Source organism: Manis javanica, chromosome 4 (assembly GCF_040802235.1).
Source record: "Manis javanica isolate MJ-LG chromosome 4, MJ_LKY, whole genome shotgun sequence".
In the NCBI taxonomy this organism is placed as follows: Eukaryota; Metazoa; Chordata; class Mammalia; order Pholidota; family Manidae; genus Manis; species Manis javanica.
Window position 1 is genome coordinate 105,911,627 of NC_133159.1, and position 20,407 is coordinate 105,932,033.

General features: G+C 39.9%; 1 protein-coding gene across 6 annotated transcripts in view; it reads left to right on the forward strand.

The window, feature by feature from the left end:
- Window positions 1-20,407, forward strand: part of GPR89A (G protein-coupled receptor 89A) — a 58,551-nt gene that overhangs the window by 12,506 nt on the left and 25,638 nt on the right. For 5 of the 6 annotated variants that reach the window (XM_037021614.2, XM_073234530.1, XM_073234531.1 and 2 more), the window contains one exon: window positions 12,776-12,835. The exons of the other annotated variant lie outside the window; for it this stretch is intronic. In XM_037021614.2, the coding sequence (XP_036877509.1) occupies window positions 12,776-12,835 (60 nt within the window). The remainder of the gene's footprint in view (window positions 1-12,775; window positions 12,836-20,407) is intronic. 6 annotated transcript variants of the gene reach the window in all.

The window sequence follows — 20,407 nt, forward strand, 5'->3', positions numbered from 1 at the left end:
TTTGGAAGCCTTGAAGGGACAGGGACCCCGGTGCTAGGGAGGCAGGGCGGCGGGACTGGTGAGCGGGTGCGTGGGACCAGTGCCTGAGGACAAAGAATATTGAGCGTTCCTTCCCTGCGGGACCGGTGGGTGGGTGCTTTTTGGAAGCCCTGAAAGGACAGGGACCCTGGTGCTAGGGAGACAGGGCAGCAGGACCAGTGAGCGGGTGCCTGGGACCGGCACCTGAGGACAAAAAAAAAAAAAAAAAAATCGCTTGTTTTTTCCTTTTTTTTTTCTCTCTTTCTTTCTGTTCCCTCTCTCATTGTTCCTGCTGTTGTTTTGGTTTGGAGAGTGCTTTTTGGAAATCTTAAAGGGGCAGGACAGGTCACTTAGACCAGAAGCAGGGAATCTGGGGATCTCTGGGCACTGTAACCCCCTGGGCAGCAGGGAGCACAGAGGCCCCTTACGGAGATAAATAGTCTCCTGGCTGCTCCCCCTCCAACGGGGCTCCACCATTTTGGAGGAACAGCCCCAGCCAGGCCAAGCCCACAGCAACAGCGGAGATAAACCCCAAAGCAACTGGGCAGGAAGCAGAAGCCCTGTCTGCGCGCAGCTGCCCAGCACAAGCCACTAGAGGTCGCTATTCTCCCAGGAAAAGGCTACAAACCAACAAGAAGGGAAGCTCTTCCAGCGGTCACTTGTACCAGCTCTGCAAACTATCTCTATCACCATGAAAAGGCAAAACTACAGGCAGACAAAGATCACAGAGACAACACCTGAGAAGGAGACAGACCTAACTAGTCTTCCTGAAAAAGAATTCAAAATAAAAATCATGAACATGCTGACAGAGATGCAGAGAAAAATGCAAGAGCAATGGGATGAGATGCAGAGAAAAATGCAAGAGCAGTGGGATGAAGTCCGGAAGGAGATCACAGATGTCAGGAAAGAGATCACAGAAGTGAAACAATCCCTGGAAGGATTTATAAGCAGAATGGATAAGATGCAAGAGGCCATTGAAGGAATAGAAGCCAGAGAACAGGAACGTATAGAAGCTGACATAGAGAGAGATAAAAGGATCTCCAGGAATGAAACAACACTAAGAGAAATATGTGACCAATACAAAAGGAAAAACATTCGTATTATAGGGATACCAGAAGAGGAAGAAAGAGGAAAAGGGATAGAAAGTGTCTTTGAAGAAATAATTGCTGAAAACTTCCCCAAACTGGGGGAGGAAATAATCGAACAGACCATGGAATTATACAGAACCCCCAACAGAAAGGATCCAAGGAGGACAACACCAAGACACATAATAATTAAAATGGCAAGGATCAAGGACAAGGAAAGAGTTTTAAAGGCAGCTAGAGAGAAAAAGGTCACCTATAAAGGAAAACCAATCAGGCTAACATCAGACTTCTCAACAGAAACCCTACAGGCCAGAAGAGAATGGCATGATATACTTAATGCAATGAAACAGAAGGGCCTTGAACCAAGGATACTGTATCCAGCACGACTATCATTTAAATATGATGGTGGGATCAAACAATTCCCAGACAAGCAAAAGCTGAGGGAATTTGCTTCCCACAAACCACCTCTACAGGGCATCCTACAGGGACTGCTCTAGATGGGAGCACCCCTAAAAAGAGCACAGAACAAAACACACAACATATGAAGAATGGAGGAGGAGGAATAAGAAGGGAGAGAAGAAAAGACTCTCCAGACAGTGTATATAACAGCTCAATAAGCGAGCTAAGTTAGGCAGTAAGATACTAAAGAAGCTAACCTTGAACCTTTGGTAACCACGAATCTAAAGCCTGCAATGGCAATAAGTACATATCTTTCAATAGTCACCCTAAATGTAAATGGACTTAATGCACCAATCAAAAGACATAGAGTAATAGAATGGATAAAAAAGCAAGACCCATCTATATGCTGCTTACAAGAAACTCACCTTAAACCCAAAGATAAGCATAGACTAAAAGTCAAGGGATGGAAAAACATATTTCAGGCAAACAACAGTGAGAAGAAAGCAGGGGTTGCAGTACTAATATCAGACAAAATAGACTTCAAAACAAAGAAAGTAACAAGAGATAAAGAAGGCCACTACATAATGATAAAGGGCTTAGTCCAACAAGAAGATATAACCATTCTAAATATATATGCACCCAATACAGGAGCACCAGCATATGTGAAGCAAATACTAACAGAACTAAAGAGGGAAATAGACTGCAATGCATTCATTGTAGGAGACTTCAACACACCACTCACCCCAAAGGATAGATCCACCGGGCAGAAAATAAGTAAAGACACACAGGCACTGAACAACACACTAGAACAGATGGACCTAATAGACATCTATAGAACTTTACATCCAAAAGCAACAGGATATACATTCTTCTCAAGTGCACATGGAACATTCTCCAGAATAGACCACATACTAGCTCACAAAAAGAGCCTCAGTAAATTCCACAATATTGAAATTCTACCAACCAATTTTTCAGACCACAAAGGTATGAAAGTAGAAATAAATTCTACAAAGAAAACAAAAAGGCTCACAAACACATGGAGGCTTAACAACATGCTACTAAATACTCAATGGAACAATGAACAAATCAAAATAGAGATCAAGGAATATATAGAAACAAATGACAACAACAACACTAAGCCCCAACTTCTGTGGGACGCAGCGAAAGCAGTCTTAAGAGGAAAGTATATAGCAATCCAGGCACACTTGAAGAAGGAAGAACAATCCCAAATGAATAGTCTAACATCACAATTATCGAAACTGGAAAAAGAAGAACAAATGAGGCCTACAGTCAGCAGAAGGAGGGACATAATAAAGATCAGAGAAGAAATAAACAAAATTGAGAAGAATAGCAAAAATCAACGAAACCAAGAGCTGGTTCTTTGAGAAAATAAACAAAATAGATAAGCCTCTAGCCCAACTTATTAAGAGAAAAAGAGAGTCAACACAAATCAACATAATCAGAAATGAGAATGGAAAAATCACGACAGACTCCACAGAAATACAAAGAATTATTAAAGACTACTATGAAAACCTATATGCCAACAAGCTGGAAAACCTAGAAGAAATGGACAACTTCCTAGAAAAATACAACCTCCCAAGACTGACCAAGGAAGAAACACAAAAGTTAAACAAACCAATTACAAGCAAAGAAATTGAAACAGTAATCAAAAAACTACCCAAGAACAAAACCCCGGGGCCGGACGGATTTACCTCGGAATTTTATCAGACACACAGAGAAGACATAATACCCATTCTCCTTAAAGTGTTCCACAAAATAGAAGAAGAGGGAATACTCCCAAACTCATTCTATGAAGCCAACATCACCCTAATACCAAAACCAGGAAAAGACCCCACCAAAAAAGAAAATTACAGACCAATATCCCTGATGAATGTAGATGCAAAAATACTCAATAAAATATTAGCAAACAGAATTCAACAGTATATCAAAAGGATCATACACCATGACCAAGTGGGGTTCATCCCAGGGATGCAAGGATGGTACAACATTCGAAAATCCATCAACATCATCCACCACATCAACAAAAAGAAAGACAAAAACCACATGATCATCTCCATAGATGCTGAAAAAGCATTTGACAAAATTCAACATCCATTCATGATAAAAACTCTCAGCAAAATGGGAATAGAGGGCAAGTACCTCAACATAATAAAGGCCATATATGATAAACCCACAGCCAGCATTATACTGAACAGCGAGAAGCTGAAAGCATTTCCACTGAGATCGGGAACCAGACAGGGATGCCCACTCTCCCCACTGTTATTTAACATAGTACTGGAGGTCCTAGCCACGGCAATCAGACAAAACAAAGAAATACAAGGAATCCAGATTGGTAAAGAAGAAGTTAAACTTTCACTATTTGCAGATGATATGATACTGTACATAAAAAACCCTAAAGACTCCACTCGAAAACTACTAGAACTGATATCGGAATACAGCAAAGTTGCAGGATACAAAATCAACACACAGAAATCTGTAGCTTTCCTATACACTAACAACGAATCAATAGAAAGAGAAATCAGGAAAACAATTCCATTCACCATTGCATCAAAAAGAATAAAATACCTAGGAATAAACCTAACCAAGGAAGTGAAAGACTTATACTCTGAAAACTACAAGTCACTCTTAAGAGAAATTAAAGGGGACACTAATAAATGGAAACTCATCCCATGCTCATGGCTAGGAAGAATTAATATCGTCAAAATGGCCATCCTGCCGAAAGCAATATACAAATTTGATGCAATCCCTCTCAAATTACCAGCAACATTCTTCAATGAATTGGAACAAATAATTCAAAAATTCATATGGAAACACCAAAGACCCCGAATAGCCAAAGCAATCCTGAAAAAGAAGAATAAAGTAGGGGGGATCTCACTCCCCAACTTCAAGCTCTACTACAAAGCCATAGTAATCAAGACAATTTGGTACTGGCACAAGAACAGAGCCACAGACCAGTGGAACAGATTAGAGACCCCAGAAATTAACCCAAACATATATGGTCAATTAATATTTGATAAAGGAGCCATGGACATACAATGGCAAAATGACAGTCTCTTCAACAGATGGTGCTGGCAAAACTGGACAGCTACATGTAGGAGAATGAAACTGGACCATTGTCTAACCCCATATACAAAGGTAAACTCAAAATGGATCAAAGACCTGAATGTAAGTCACGAAACCATTAAACTCTTGGAAAAAAACATAGGCAAAAACCTCTTAGACATAAACATGAGTGATCTCTTCTTGAACATATCTCCCCGGGCAAGGAAAACAACAGCAAAAATGAGCAAGTGGGACTACATTAAGCTGAAAAGCTTCTGTACAGCGAAAGACACCATCAATAGAACAAAAAGGAACCCTACAGTATGGGAGAATATATTTGAAAATGACAGATCTGATAAAGGCTTGACGTCCAGAATATATAACGAGCTCACACGCCTCAACAAACAAAAAACAAATAACCCAATTAAAAAATGGGCAGAGGAACTGAACAGACAGTTCTCCAAAAAAGAAATACAGATGGCCAAGAGACACATGAAAAGATGCTCCACATCGCTAATTATCAGAGAAATGCAAATTAAAACTACAATGAGGTATCACCTCACACCAGTAAGGATAGCTGCCATCCAAAAGACAAACAACAACAAATGTTGGCGAGGCTGTGGAGAAAGGGGAACCCTCCTACACTGCTGGTGGGAATGTAAATTAGTTCAACCATTGTGGAAAGCAGTATGGAGGTGCATCAAAATGCTCAAAACAGACCTACCATTTGACCCAGGAATTCCACTCCTAGGAATTTACCCTAAGAACGCAGCAATCAAGTTTGAGAAAGACAGATGCACTCCTATGTTTATCGCAGCACTATTTACAATAGCCAAGAATTGGAAGCAACCTAAATGTCCATCTGTAGATGAATGGATAAAGAAGATGTGGTACATATACACAATGGAATACTACTCAGCCATAAGAAGTGGAAAAATCCAACCATTTGCAGCAACATGGATGGAGCTGGAGAGTATTATGCTCAGTGAAATAAGCCAAGCGGAGAAAGAGAAATACCAAATGATTTCACTCATCTGAGGAGTATAGGAACAAAGAAAAACTAACGGAACAAAACAGCAGCAGAATTACAGAACCCAAAAATGGACTAACAGGTACCAAAGGGAAAGGAACTGGGGAGGATGGGTGGGCAGGGAGGGATAAGGGGGGGGAAGAAGAAGGGGGGTATTAAGATTAGCATGCATGGGGGGAGGGAGAAAGGGGAGGGTGGGCTGCACAACACAGAGAGGACAAGTAGTGACTCTACCACATTTTGCTAAGCTGAGGGACAGTAACCGTAATGTGGTTGTTAGGGGGGACCTGATATAGGGGAGAGCATAGTAAACATAGTATTCTTCAGGTAAGTGTAGATTAAAAATTTTAAAAAAAAAAAAAAGAAAGAAAGAAAGAAAAGGGGGATTACTCCTTAACAGGATAAAACTTTTGGTAAATCAAAGATCAACGCATGCTTTAAATATCCTTAATGTTGATCACTTAAAGGGTGTCAGATGATCAGCTATGGAGGTACTCTTTTCTGATAATATTCCTTTCTCTTAATTAAAAAAAAAAAAAAAAAAAAAAGCAGTTACTGTGTGCTGACCTCTAATGAGTTCTGCACAGTGGTATAGAGGGCATGTCAAAGTGTGGGCAAAGGGTCTGTTTGTTTCTACGCAGAAGATCAAGGCCTAGCTTGGATACCCAGAAAATGAACTAAGATACGATATGAGGAGGAGCTTCCGGCATCAGCACTCTCTGGAGGACTTGTGCCGGGGGATGATCATCAAAAAGCCTCCACAGGGATCCGGACGATGCTGCGGTTGTGGCTGCATCCAGCCCACTGTCTCCTGGACTTGCCATAAGAAGGAGGAGGGAGATGTCTAGGCTGGCATGTGCATACAGTGAGACAACGAATTTGACTGGATCTGTACTGTTGGAACTCAACCAGGAGTTGGGAGGGGTGCAAGTTGTAGCACCCCAAAATCTCATGACTATAGACTATCTATGGTTAAAAGAACATATGGGATGTGAACAGATCCCAGAAATGGGCTGCTTTAATTTGTCTGATGGTTCAAGTACAGTTGGAAAATATCCATCATATCATAGATAAATTTTCACAAATGCCTAGGATGCCTAAATGGTTTTCTTGGCTTCACTGGAGATGGCTGGTAATTATAGATTTGCTTTGTTTATGTCACCGTATTCCTATTATGTTAATATGTGTGTGCAAATTAGTTAGTAGTTTAAAACCTATACATACTTAAGGTACTATACAAGAAGATATGTCAAAGAAATAATCAATCCTCCCAAGTTTCCTTCATATGCTACATCTATAGCTTTTCTTCTTCCTTCCTAATTACAAACCTTAAATAGAATTCGTGCCTCATATCGAATTTACCGAGTATCATAATTCCTCCAGGTGGTAAAGATACCTCGAGACAAGTGCTGGGCATAGAAGCCACAGGGCATAAATCTGCAAAGAAGTAAAAAGCTAACCTTTGCAAACAATATGGCTTCTCTCTCACTTACCAACTTTACATTTCCCTGTATGGCCCCGGAAGATGACTGGTTAGCCAGAGACGGGTAAGATTCCTCAAGGGAGGAACAACCTAAGACAGGCACAGTCGCAGGGGGGCCATCAGGTGAAAATTTGGGGATCAACAGAGGTGAGGCTCAGAACCTCACCCCCCCTGCTTTGAGAGAAATCTTCTGCATCCGTGGATGTCTTGCTGCCCTTTTCTAGCCTGGATTAATACTTAGTCCATAGGCACACACCTGATCATCTGATCATCTACATTTGCCTTCTTACAGCACTAAACTATGTTTTCTACCTTTATCTTGCATCTACCTACCACTTCAGCATTTTATTAAAAATAAAAATAATAATAATAATAGGAGAAATGTGGGATCAACATATAAATCAAGTACAAAAATCAAATGAATATTCATATTTGACCTGATGGTTTATAGGTCATATTGCATGATCAAAACCGAAAGTTTCTGTGATGAATGCCCTTGTACTGTTCACCATGTAAGAATTTATTCACTCTGTAAGAATTCGTTCACCATGTAAGAACTTGTTCGTTATGCTTCAGAAGATTGGAGACTGACGAGAATTAGGCTTGAGATGGATTAATGATTGTACATTGAGCATTGACCCCCCTATACTGAATTTTATTGTTGTTAACAACCATTTGATCAATAAATATGAGAGATGCCCTCTCAAAAAAAAAAAATAAATAAAAATAAAAATAAAAATAAATAAATAAAATAAAAAAAGAAAAAAAAGAAAAAGCTGAAAAAAAAAAATTTAAATGGTAATCTTGCCAGATAAAGTATTCTTGGTTTGAGGCCCTTCTGCTTCATTGCATTAAATACATCATGCCACTCCCTTCTCGCCTGTAAGGTTTCTGTTGAGAAGTCTGATGATAGCCTGATAGGCCTTCCTTTCTATGTGATCTCATTTCTCTCTCTGGCAGCTTTTAATAGTCTGTCCTTATCCTTGATCTTTGCCATTTTAATTACTATATGTCTTGGTGTTGTCTTCCTTGGGTCCCTTGTGTTGGGAGATCTGTGCACCTCCATGGCCTGAGAAACTATCTCCTTCCCCACATTGGGGAAGTTTTCAGCAATTGCCTCCTCAAAGACACTTTCTATCCCTTTTTCTCTCTCTTCTTTTTTTAGTACCCCTATAATGCAAATGTTGTTCCATTTGGATTGGTCACACAGTTCTCTCAATATTCTTTCATTCTTAGAAATCCTTTTTTCTCTCTGTGCCTCAGCTTCTTTGTATTCCTCTTCTCTAATTTCTATTTCATTTATCTCCTCCACCCTATCTAATCTGCTTTTAATACCCTCTATTGTGCCCCTCAACAATTGGATCTCTGACCGGAATTCATTCCTGAGTTCTTGAATATTTTTCTGTACCTCCATGAGCATGTTAATGATTTTTATTCTGAAATTCCTTTCAAGAAGATTCATGAGGTCGATTTCATCGGACTGTTTCTCAGGTGTTGTATCCATAATTTTACTTTCAACCAGGTTTCTTTGGCTTTTCATATTTGTATATGGTGCCCTCTAGTGCCCAGAAGCTCTACTCTCTGGAGCTGCTTAGCCCCTGAAGCAGTGTCAGGGGTCGCAGGCAAGCATTATTGGTGCCTGGTGGGGGGAAAGAGCTGTTTCCTGCTTCCCGGCTGCTATGCCTGACTCCACTGCCAGAACCAGCGGGCCAAGCACACAGGTATAAGCCTCTATGCTTCGTGTTTGTGGTTGCTGTGGGCTTCACTCTGGCTGACTTAACGCCAGGGTAATGTTTGCCAGTTTGCGAGCCACGTGGGGCTGGCCAGGAAAAAGGCACAGCAGGCTGTGTATCACAGACGGGGTCCTTTGAGCTGTGTAGCAAGCCAGGGAGCTGGAGCACCTGAATATCAGGAAAGTTTCCAACCCTGTTCCATGAGGTTTATTTTTTTCTACAGGTGTATGCAGTTTCACGCAGCCCTCTTTCCTGTTGCTCTTTCAGGATTAGTCGTATTGATTATATTTTCATATTATATGCCATTTTAGGAGGAAGCCTCTGTCTCACCTCTCATGCCACCATCTTTTTTTTTTTTACACTTAAAATGGTGAATATTGTAGTATGTGAATTTTATCTCAATTAAGAAAATTACAAGCTTGTATTAATGTCAGCATATGGCTGTACATCTGTGCAAAACACATTTTCAAAGATGAGTATGTAAAATCTCATCTAGGTCAGCATTAACTAATGAGCAATTGCAATTGCTTTTGATGGTAGGGAACACTTTGAACCCAAACTAAACAAGAGGTTAGTTTTATTGTTTTTTTTTTTACTTTTTAAAAAATTTTATCATTAATCTACAATTACATGAGGACCATTATGTTTACTAGGCTCTCCCCTACCCCATGGCCCCCCCACAAACCCCATTACAGTCACTGTCCACCAGCATACTAAGATGTTTAGAATCACTACCTGTCTTCTCTGTGTTGCACAGCCCTCCCCTTTCCCCTACCCCCCACATTATACATGCTAATCATAATGCCCCTTTTCTTCTTCCCCGCCCTTATCCCTCCCTACCCTCCCACTCTTCCCAGTCTCTTTCCCTTTGGTAACTGTTGGTCCCTTCTTGGGTTCTGTGCTTCTGCTGCTGTTTTGTTCCTTCAGTTTTTCCTTTGTTCTTATACTCCACAGATGAGTGAAATCATTTGCTATTTGTCTTTCTCCGCTTGGCTTATTTCAGTGAGCATAATACCCTCTAGCTCCATCCATGTTGTTGCAAATGGGAGAATTTGTTTTCTTCTTATGGCTGAATAATATTCCATTGTGTATATGTACCACATCTTCTTTATCCATTCATCTACTGATGGACACTTAGGTTGCTTCCAATTCTTGGCTATTGTAAATAGTGCTGCAGTAAACATAGGGGTGCATCTGTCTTTTTCAAACTGGAGTGCTGCATTCTTAGGGTAAATTCCTAGAAGTGGAATTCCTGGGTCAATTGGTAAGTCTATTTTGAGCATTTTGAGGAACCTCCATACTGCTTTCCACAATGATTGAACTAATTTACATTCCCACCAGCAGTGTAGGAGGGTTCCCCTTTCTCCACAACCTCGCCAACATCTGTTGTTGTTTGTCTTTTGGATGGTAGCCATCCTTACTGGTGTGAGGTGATATCTCATTGTGGTTTTAATTTGCATTTCTCTGTTAACTAGCGATGTGGAGCATCTTTTCATGTGTCTGTTGGCCATCTGAATTTCTTCTTTGGAGAACTGTCTGTTCATCTCCTCTGACCATTTTTTAATTGGATTTTTTGCTTTTTGTTTGTTGAGGTGCATGAGCTCTTTATATATTTTGGATGTCAAGCCTTTATCGGATCTGTCATTTACAAATATATTCTTCCATACTGTAAGGTACCTTTTTGTTCTATTGATAGTGTCCTTTGCTGTACAGAAGCTTTTCAGCTTGATATAGTTCCACTTGTTCATTTTTGCTTTTGTTTTCCTTGCCTGGGGAGATATGTTCATGAAGAAGTCGCTCATGTTTATGTCCAAGAGATTTTTGCCTATGTTTTTTTCTAAGAGTTTTATGGTTTCATGACTTACATTCAGGTCTTTGATCCATTTTGAATTTACTTTTGTGTATGGGGTTAGACAGTGATCCAGTTTCATTCTCTTACATGCAGCTGTCCAGTTTTGCCAACACCAGCTGTTGAAGAGACTGTCATTTCCCCATTGTATGTCCATGACTCTTTTATCAAATATTAATTGACCATATATGTTTGGGTTAATGTCTGGAGTCTCTAATCTATTCCACTGGTCTGTGGCTCTGTTCTTGTGCCAGTACCAAATTGTCTTGATTACTATGTCATGCCGCCATCTTTAATCCTCTCCCTCTTACCTCATTTTTAACTGCATCCTTCTTTGAATTTTATCTTCCAGCAGCACCACACCATGTGTAGTGCCCAATATATACCATGGTATTTCTTACCTCTGTGCCTTTACTCATGCTGTTTGCTTTCTGAAAAGAAAGACCTGTAATCCTAGCTCCATTACTTATCTTCTACCTGCCTAACTTTTTCATCTTTTAAGAGAGTAGTGTTTTTTTAGGGATGGTGGAAACCTTTGAGTGTGTGCTGAATACCTTGGGAACTCTCTAGAAATGCATATAATCCCAAACTTTGACATGATATCAGATTTTAATCACATTAAAACTTCTTCAGCTAAGGCATTATCTTCTCTAGAAAATCTGTCCTTCCTCCTGCAGATTGGCTTGACCTCCCTGTTTCATATTCTTTCACACTATCTATCATTGCATGTCCTATATTAAATTTGTTATTATTTATTTGGAGTATTGACCACTGTACTTTGAGCTCCTTGAGGGTGGTGACTACCTTACTCATCTATGTATTTCCAGCATCTAGCAATGCACATAGAAGTGATCACCAAAAAATTGAGGTTGAGTGTTCCTGAAGAACAAACCATCTATCAGTGTGGACCATTTGTCCATTCAGCAAACATTTATGAAGAGCCTGCCATGTACTAAGCATTGTGCTGGGTGCTGAGGATACAAAAATTAGTAAGATTAATGTGATCCTTATCTTTACAGAGCTTACAATTCAGTGTTTCAGAAAATGTATACATTTAAATTAGACATTAAAAATCTGTGTAGTAAGTCTTTTTAAAATCTGTGTGGTAAGTCTTTCATAAGGGAAAAAGAGGGTAGAATAGGATTATGTAAAAACAATAATTTACCTTTATTTGGGAGGTCAGAGAAGGCCTTCCAGATGTAGTAATAGTTAAATGAAGACCTATGGGGACTGGAGAGAAGTTTCTGCCAGAAGACCACATCTGCAGAGGTCTTGATATGAAAGAGAGAACTAAAGGCATTCCATGTGACTGAAAATATGAGTTTGGTGGGTAGGAAGGACACCACAGAGGCTGGAGGAGTCTGTGTTAAACTGTGCTCAAGAGTTTGCACTTGCACCTAAACTCAATGGAAAGGCATAAAATAATTTTATTCTTAGATAAAGTTCCTAACCAATATAAGAAAAAAGTTGCCAGATTGTGGTTGTGTGTGTATAAAGAAGGTTCTATTTACCAGTGCAAAATAAACTAGCTTTGAGAACACTGAACAGAGCTGTCATGTGGCTGTTATCTCTGATGCCAACTTGAACCAAAACTGACAAAGTGGGATCCTACAGTCTCTTGGCTTTACACTGAGATGGAAACTACCTTATATGGATTAGGCAGGATGATAGAGAGCTAATAAAGCCCAATGAAGAAAAACATATCTCTCTCTGTTACTTTCCTTTTTCTTTTAATCTCAACTCCTTTCCCATCAAGTTTTGTTAAATATTTGCAAACGGGGATCATCTGTAAGAAGCAAGTTTCACTCACTCTTTTTTATTTGCTAACTTCTCTAGGTCCTAAAATGAGTATTGTAAGATTACAGGAAAAATAATGTGCTTTCATTTTTATCCAACTTAAACATTCTAAAACATTGATAATTTCAAAATTGAAGAGCATTTCAATGTCTACTCGCAATGTTATGGACTTTAATAGATATTACACGAGTGGATCTCATCTTTATTCTCTGAAATAAGTAAACTATCTAGTCAATAGACATTTTGTCATAAAATAGTCTGATTAGGCATTTCTCAAAGGATTATGTATTTTGACATTCTATCTTCTTTCTCCTCTAGATACTTTTCTTTGGATTTGGATGGCTTTTCTTTATGCGCCAACTGTTTAAGGACTATGAGGTGAGAAGAGATCATTTTGGTTATGCTAATTCTATATAAATTGAAATTATTTTAAAATGGAGCAAGAAAAATGATTCCATTAAAAAAAGGTTATATTTACTTTCAAGATAGGAAGGTTTTGCCAGATGAATACTATATAATTCTTAAATTGGAGAATATGATAAGGCTTAGTTGATTTAAAAAATCAAAAGAAAAGGCAAGTCATGTATATCCCAGAAACTAGGAGCAAGAAATGTCATCCCTTAGTCATATCAGTATAAATATCAGTAGTAAATAGTTAATCTTTGGGAGAAAATTTAACTTACAATGTCATAAATGTCCCCATTCATCTCACTACCTGACCTTCAAAGCTAATGACAAGTTTTACATCCTAAGTTATCCAAAGTCCTAAGACTAATCTGGTTTTCATCTGAAGCCTTGCATTCAGAAAAACACTAGCCTAGACTGGACAATTCCTAATTAGTCCTCCTCATTTAGTAATAAGTTCAATTGTTTAGGGTACTTTTGAGTCACTTCTAGGATGTTCTCCATTTAACTTCCCAGAGAGTTTAGGTTGTTGTCTAAAAGCCTGGTTAGTGGGGTGATGAAGATGGCAGAATAGGAGGTCACTGTGTTAACCTCCTCCCACACAGACACTGAGGAAGCAACTACATCTAATAAGCTAACTGTGAAAATGACCTGAGGGAAATAAAAGATGGTGGAGTAGGAAGGCAAGGCAGAAACCTCCTCCCACACACACATACCAAGGAAGCAACTGCAGAAAATACAACTAACCTTGAAAACGACACGCAGACTGCAGAGCAGACCATCTACACATAGGGAAGAAGAGGCCATCAAGCAGGAGGAAGAACAGATTGGGGATGGGATAAGTGTTCAGAACACCTCACACCTGGTCCTGGAGATCTGCTCTGGGAAGACAAGTCCACATTGCTTCAGGCTTTGGTGATTAGTGGAGCTGGACAGCAGGGAGAGTTAGAGCATTCTGGAGGTTGAGACTCCTGCTGCTTGTGGAGAACAGGCATGCTCTTTCAATCCCACTGAGATCCAACACAGAGGCAGCAGTTTGAAAGACTTACCAGCAGCAGGAAGAGTGTCAGAAGGGTGATGGTTGAATGGAGCTCGCTCCACAGGAGAGAGAGCAGATCAGGCACTTCCCTAGCCCTCCTTTAGCCCAATAGATCAGGCACTCACAGGAGTCCCAGACACTCCATCTCCCTTGCTGGCAGCTCAGCTCCTGCACACTACCTGCCTGCCCATGCAGCCCTCTCAGCCTAGCAGTGTCAGACTTTGCTGGCTGGCAGGCAGAAGGAGGTTATCCTAACTTTCTGGGCCCTATTTCAGCACAACTGAGTAAATACTTGTGGGAGCCACCTCCTAGCACTCCTTCCTTGTGGATAGCCCAGCCCAGTGTGCCATGCACCCATAAAGCACTTGCCTTTGCTTCAGGGCAGACAGAATGTGGTCCGGCCCACAACAATCCCAGCAGAACCTCCACTGCTTGGCTCACAAAGGGCTAGCTGATGTGAACTGTCGTCTGTGGTGACTGAGGTAAACCACTGCTAGCAGAGAGAGATAGAAAGGCAGCCCCACCCATAGCCCACCAGCAGCAACTGGGGCTCCATTGTAAAGGAAAACCAGGCACTGGAGAGTAAAGAATCTTGAGCTTCTGGACACCACAGGATATCTTCTTCATAAAGCCATTGTTCTGCAGACCAGGAAGCATAGCAGACTTATCAGTACAAAGAAACACAGGAACCCTGACAAAATGAGAAAGTAGAGGAATATGTTCCAAACAAAAGTGCAGGATAAGACACTAGATATATGGCTAAATGAAATGAAGATCACCAATCTTCTTGAATAAAGATTTCAAAGTAACATCATAAATATGCTTACTGATCTGTGGAAAAGTGTGGATAATCTCAGAGAGGCCTACAACAGAGATAGAAAAGCTGAAAAAGAGCTACTCAGAGATAAGGAATACAGTAACTGAAACGCAATATACAAGGGAGGAAGTGAATAATAGATTGCTGCAAGTAGAGGAGACAATGAATGAGATGGAAATTAGAGAACAGGAAGACAACAAAGCTGAGGAACAGAGAGAAAAACTAATCTCTAGAAACAAGAGGATGCTAAGAAAGATGTGTGACAACTCCAAACAAAACAATGTTCACATAATAGGGGTACCAGAAGGAGAAAAGAGAGACAAAGAGGTAGAAAGTTTTGAAGAAATAATTGCTGAAAACCTCCCCAATCTGAGAAAGGAAATAGACACCCAGGTCCTGAAAGCTCAGAGATCCCCTAACAAAAGGAACCCCCAGGAAGGCAACACCAAGACATATAATAATTAAAATGACAAAAGATTAAGGATAAGGAGAGGGTATTGAAAACAGCCAGAGACAGAAGAAAGATTATGTATAAGGGAAACCCCATCAGGCTATCAGCAGATTTCTCAGCAGAAATTTTATAGGCCAGAAGGGAATGGCATGAAATACTTAACATATTGAAACAGAAGGATCTTCATCCAAGAATCCTCTACCCAGTAAGATTATCATTCAAATTCGAAGGAAATTAAAAATTTCCCAGAAAACCAAGGCTGAAGAAATTTACAACCACTAAGCCAGTATTACAGGATATATAAAAGACATCTGTAGATGTAAGTGTTCTTGAGCCTAAATAGTTTTCACCAGTGAAAATAAACCCACAGTAAAGGTAGTAGACCAATAACTTATCAAGCAAGTACGAAAGAGGGAGGCCAGGGGAGATATTCTGGAAATAATTATAATTTTACCCACAATTAGCAATCAAAAAACTCCCAACAAACAAAAGTCCAGTACCAGATGGCTTCACAGCTGAATTCTACTAAACATTTAAAGAAGAACTAATACCCATCCTTCTTAAAGTATTCTAAAAAGTAGAAGAGGAGGGAATACTTCCAAACACATTCTATGAGGCCAGCATCACACTAATACCAAGACCAGACAAAGTCAACACAAAAAAGAAAGTTATAGACTAATATCCCTGATGAACATAGACGCAAAAATACTCAACAAAATATTAGCAAACCAAATTCAAAAATACATCAAACCATCATGACCAAGTGGGATTTATTCCAGGGATGCAAGCATGGTAAAATATTTGTAAATCCATCAATATAACACATCACATTAACAAAAAGAAGGATAAAAAACACATAATCATCTAAATAGATGGTGTAAAATCACTTGACAAAATTCAATATCCATTCATGATAAAAATTCTCAACAAAATGGGTATAGAGGGTATGTACCTTGACATAATGAAGGCCAATGAAGAGAAACCCACAGCTAACATCATACTAAATAGCAAAAAGCTAAAAGCTTTTCCTCTAAGATCAGGAAGAAGACAAGAATGTCCACTCTCACCACTTTTATTCAACATAGTACTATAGATCCTAGCCACAGCACTCAGACAAGATAAAGGCAATACAGATTGGAAAGGAAGAGGTAAAACTCACTGTTTGCAGATGATATGCTATTATATATAGAAAACTCTTAAAGATGCCATCAAAAAACTATTAGGACTAATAACTGGACTCAGCAAAGTTGCAGGCAGGATACAAAGTTAATACACAGAAATCTGTTGTGTTCTCATATACTAACAAAAAACTAGCAAAAAGAGAAATCAGGGAAACAATCCCATTTACAATTGCTTCAAAAAGAATAAAATACCTAGGAATAAACCTAACCAAGGAGGTGAAAGACCTGTACTCTGAAAACTGTAAGACACTCCTGAGAGAAGTTAAAGAAGACACAAATCAATGGAAATCTAGCCCATGTTCCTGAATAGGAAGAATTAATATTGTCAAAATGGCCATCTTACCCAAAGCAGTTTACAGATGCAATGCAAACCCTATCAAAATATCAATGGAATTTTTCAATGAACTAGAGCAAATAATCCTCAAATTCATATGTGAACCACAAAAGGCCCTGAATAGCCACAGAAATCCTGTGATAGAAGAACAAAGCTGGGAGTATTATGCTTTCTGCTTCAAGCTATACTACAGAGCTACATTAATCAAAACAGTATATACTGGCACAAGAACAAACCCATGGATCAATGGAACAGAATAGAGAGCCCAGATATAAACCAATGCATATATGGTCAATTAATATACGATAAAGGAGCTGTGAATGTATGACGGGGAAAAAACAGCCACTTCAATAACTGGTGTTGGGAAAACTGGACAGCTACATGTAAAAGAATGAAACTGGATCCCTGTCTAACTCCATACACAAAAGTAAACTCAAAATGGATTAAAGACCTAGATGTAAGACATGACACCATAAAACTCTTAGAAGAAAACACAGGCAAAAAATCTCTTGAGCAATTTTTCCTGGACACATCTCCTCAGGCAAGGGAAACAAAATAAAAAATGAACAAGTGGTACAACATCAAACTAAAAAGCTTCTGTGCGGCAAAGGACACCATCAGCAGAAGAAAAAGGCAACCTACAGTATGGGAGAATATATTCATAGATGATTTATCCAATAAGGGGTTAACATCCAAAATATATAAAGAACTTATATGCCTCAACACCAAAAAAATCCAAATAACCTGATTAAAAAATGAGTGAAGAACCTGAACAGACATTTTTCCAAAGAAGAAATACAACAGGCACATGAAAAGATGCTGTACACCACTAATCATCAGGGAAATAGCAATCAAAAATACTAAGAGCTATCACCTGACACCAGTTAGAATGGCCACTATCCAAAAGACAAGAGATAACAGGTGCTGGCAAGGATGTGGAGAAAGGGAACCCTCTTACACTCTTGGTGGGGGTGTAAATTGGTGCAGCCACTGTGGAAAACAGTATGGAGGTTCTTCAACTAAAATTAGAAATACTGTAAATTACGCTTTTAGGAATTAACCCAAAGAAAACAAAATCCCTGATTCAAAAAGGTATATCCACCCCTATGTTTACTGCTGCATTATTTACAGTAGCAAAGAAATGGAAGCAACCAAAGTGTCCATCAATAGTTGAATGGGTGAAGAAGAGGTGGTACATACACACAATGGAATATTATTCAGCCACAGGGGAAAAAAAGAAGAAATCCTGCCATTTACAACAACATGGATGGGCCTAGAGTGTATTATGCTAAGTGAAATAAACCAAGCAGAGAAAGACAAATACTATATGATTTCACTTATTTTTGGAATATTAAAAACAAAATTAGCAAAACAGCAGTAGACTCATATAGACACAGAGAAGTGACCGGTGCTTACCATTGGAGTACATGGGTGGGGAGGATAAGGAGGATATAAAGGGCACAAAAATTCTCAATCATATATAAGTTGGTCACAGGGATGGTAGTAGAGCATGGAGAATGTAGCCAATGATTCTGTAACATCTTCCTATATTGACAGATAGTAACTGCACTAGTAGGGGTGAGGACTTTATAGATAAACTGTTGAACCCACTGTATTGTATAATTGAAACCAATATAACATTGTATATTTATAATACTTCAATTGAAAAATAAAAATAATGATGATTCTGGGGAAAAGAAAATGACTTGAAGACCACAGAACAGACCTTCTCCACCTGGCAAAAAAAGAGTAAACACATTGAGAAGGGTAAAGAGGTGGAACCACAATCAACCAGGATCCAAGCCCTTCCCCTATCCCAACCCACAAGGTTGAGAGAGGAACACACTGGAGAGGAAAAATACCCTGAGGAATCTGGCACACATGGCCCTTGGCATCTGCTCCAGGAAGATGAGTCCTCTGCCTGGCTATCTGCAATGGCCAAACCCTCTGCTATACCTCAGAATGTGATGCCTGATTGTTATGTGATGCACTGTGAGTGGGGCTTTGAAGATTAGCAGGACTAGACAGGGAAAGTTGGAGCATTTTGGGAAATCAAGCCTCCGCTCACAGAGGACCAACATGCTCTGTCAGTCCTTCAGAGACCTGACACAGAGGTAGCAGTTTAAAAGTCTGCTAGCCTTGGGAAGTGTGCCAGAGGGGCAGGGGTCTGAGCGAGCATTCTCCAGTGGAAAAAGGGCTGATAGATGCCAGTTTTCCAGCATACCCGGAATCCACCTGGCCAGACACACTTACAGAAGCCACCTTTGAAGCTCTCCATCTCCTCCACTTGCTCAGCCTTGGCATTTCACTACAGATCTGCCCCATCCAACACATCCAGCCCAGCAGTAGTAGCCATTGCAGGCAGCCACCCAGTGGGCCCCACTCACAGTGCATCACAGAACAATCAGGCATCACATTCTGAGGTATAGCAGAGGGTTTGGCCATTGCAGATAGCCAGGCAGAGGATGGATGGCTGCACCCATGGCATATCCCAAAAGAGCTAGGCATTGCATTCTGAGGCATAGCAGTGGGGTTTGGCCATGGTGGGCAGCCAGGCAGAGGATGGAGCCTCCCCACACATACCAACAGCAGCTGTACTTCATCCACAACAGGGGACACCCCTGGAGCACCTGGCCCTGGTGAGCAGAGGATTTTGTGCTCCTGGGCACCACAGAATGCCTACTACACAAAGCCACTACTTTCAAAACCAGAAGGCATAGCTGATCTATCTAATATATATAGATAAGGAGATCCAGACAAAATGAGAAAGAGGAATATGTTCCAAACAAGAACAAAGCACCAGAAAAGGTTCTTAATGAAATGGGGATAAGCAATCTACCTGATAACGAAATCAAAGTACTGGTCATAAAGATGCTCAATGAAGTGGATAAATGAATGGATGACTTCAGGAAGGACTTCAGCAAAGAGACTGAAAATATAAAAAAAAAAAACAGTCAGGCCTGAAGAATACAGTAACTGAAATGAAAAATGCAATAGAGATAAGGAACAGGAGACTAAAGGATATAGAAGAATGAATCAGTGAGCTGGAAGACAGGGTAGTGGAAAGTAACTGAGCTGAGGAACAGAGAGAAAAAAGAATGAGAAGATGCTAAGAGAGCACTGTGACAACTCTATATCAAACAATATTTGTATTATAGGGATACCAGAAGTAGAAGAAAGAAAGCAGTAGGAAGTCTATTTGAAGAAGTCATAGCTGAAAACTTCCCAATCCTGAGGAAGGAAACAGACATGCAGGTCCTTGAAGCTCAGAGAGATCCTAACAAGATGAATCCAAGAGGTTCCACACAAAGATACATAGTAATAAAAATGGCAAAGGTTAAGGATAAAAAAAGAATCTTAAAGGCAGAAAGAAAAAAGGCAGACAGTTACCTACAAGGGAAACCCCATAAGGCTGTCAGCAAATTTTTCAGCAGAAATTTTGTAGGCCAGAAAGGAGTAGAATGAAATATTCAAAGTGATGACAGGAAAAAAATCTACTCTCACCAAAGTGGGTATAGAGGGAACATACCTTAAAATAATAAGGCCATATGTGACATACCCACAGCCAACATCATACTCAATGGAAAAAAGCTGAAAGCTTTTCTTCTGGGATCAGGAAGATGACAGGATGCCATTCTCACCACTTTTATTCAACGTAGTACTGGAGGTCCTAGCCACAGCAGTCTGACAAGAAAAAGAAGTAAAGGTATCCAAATTAAGAAG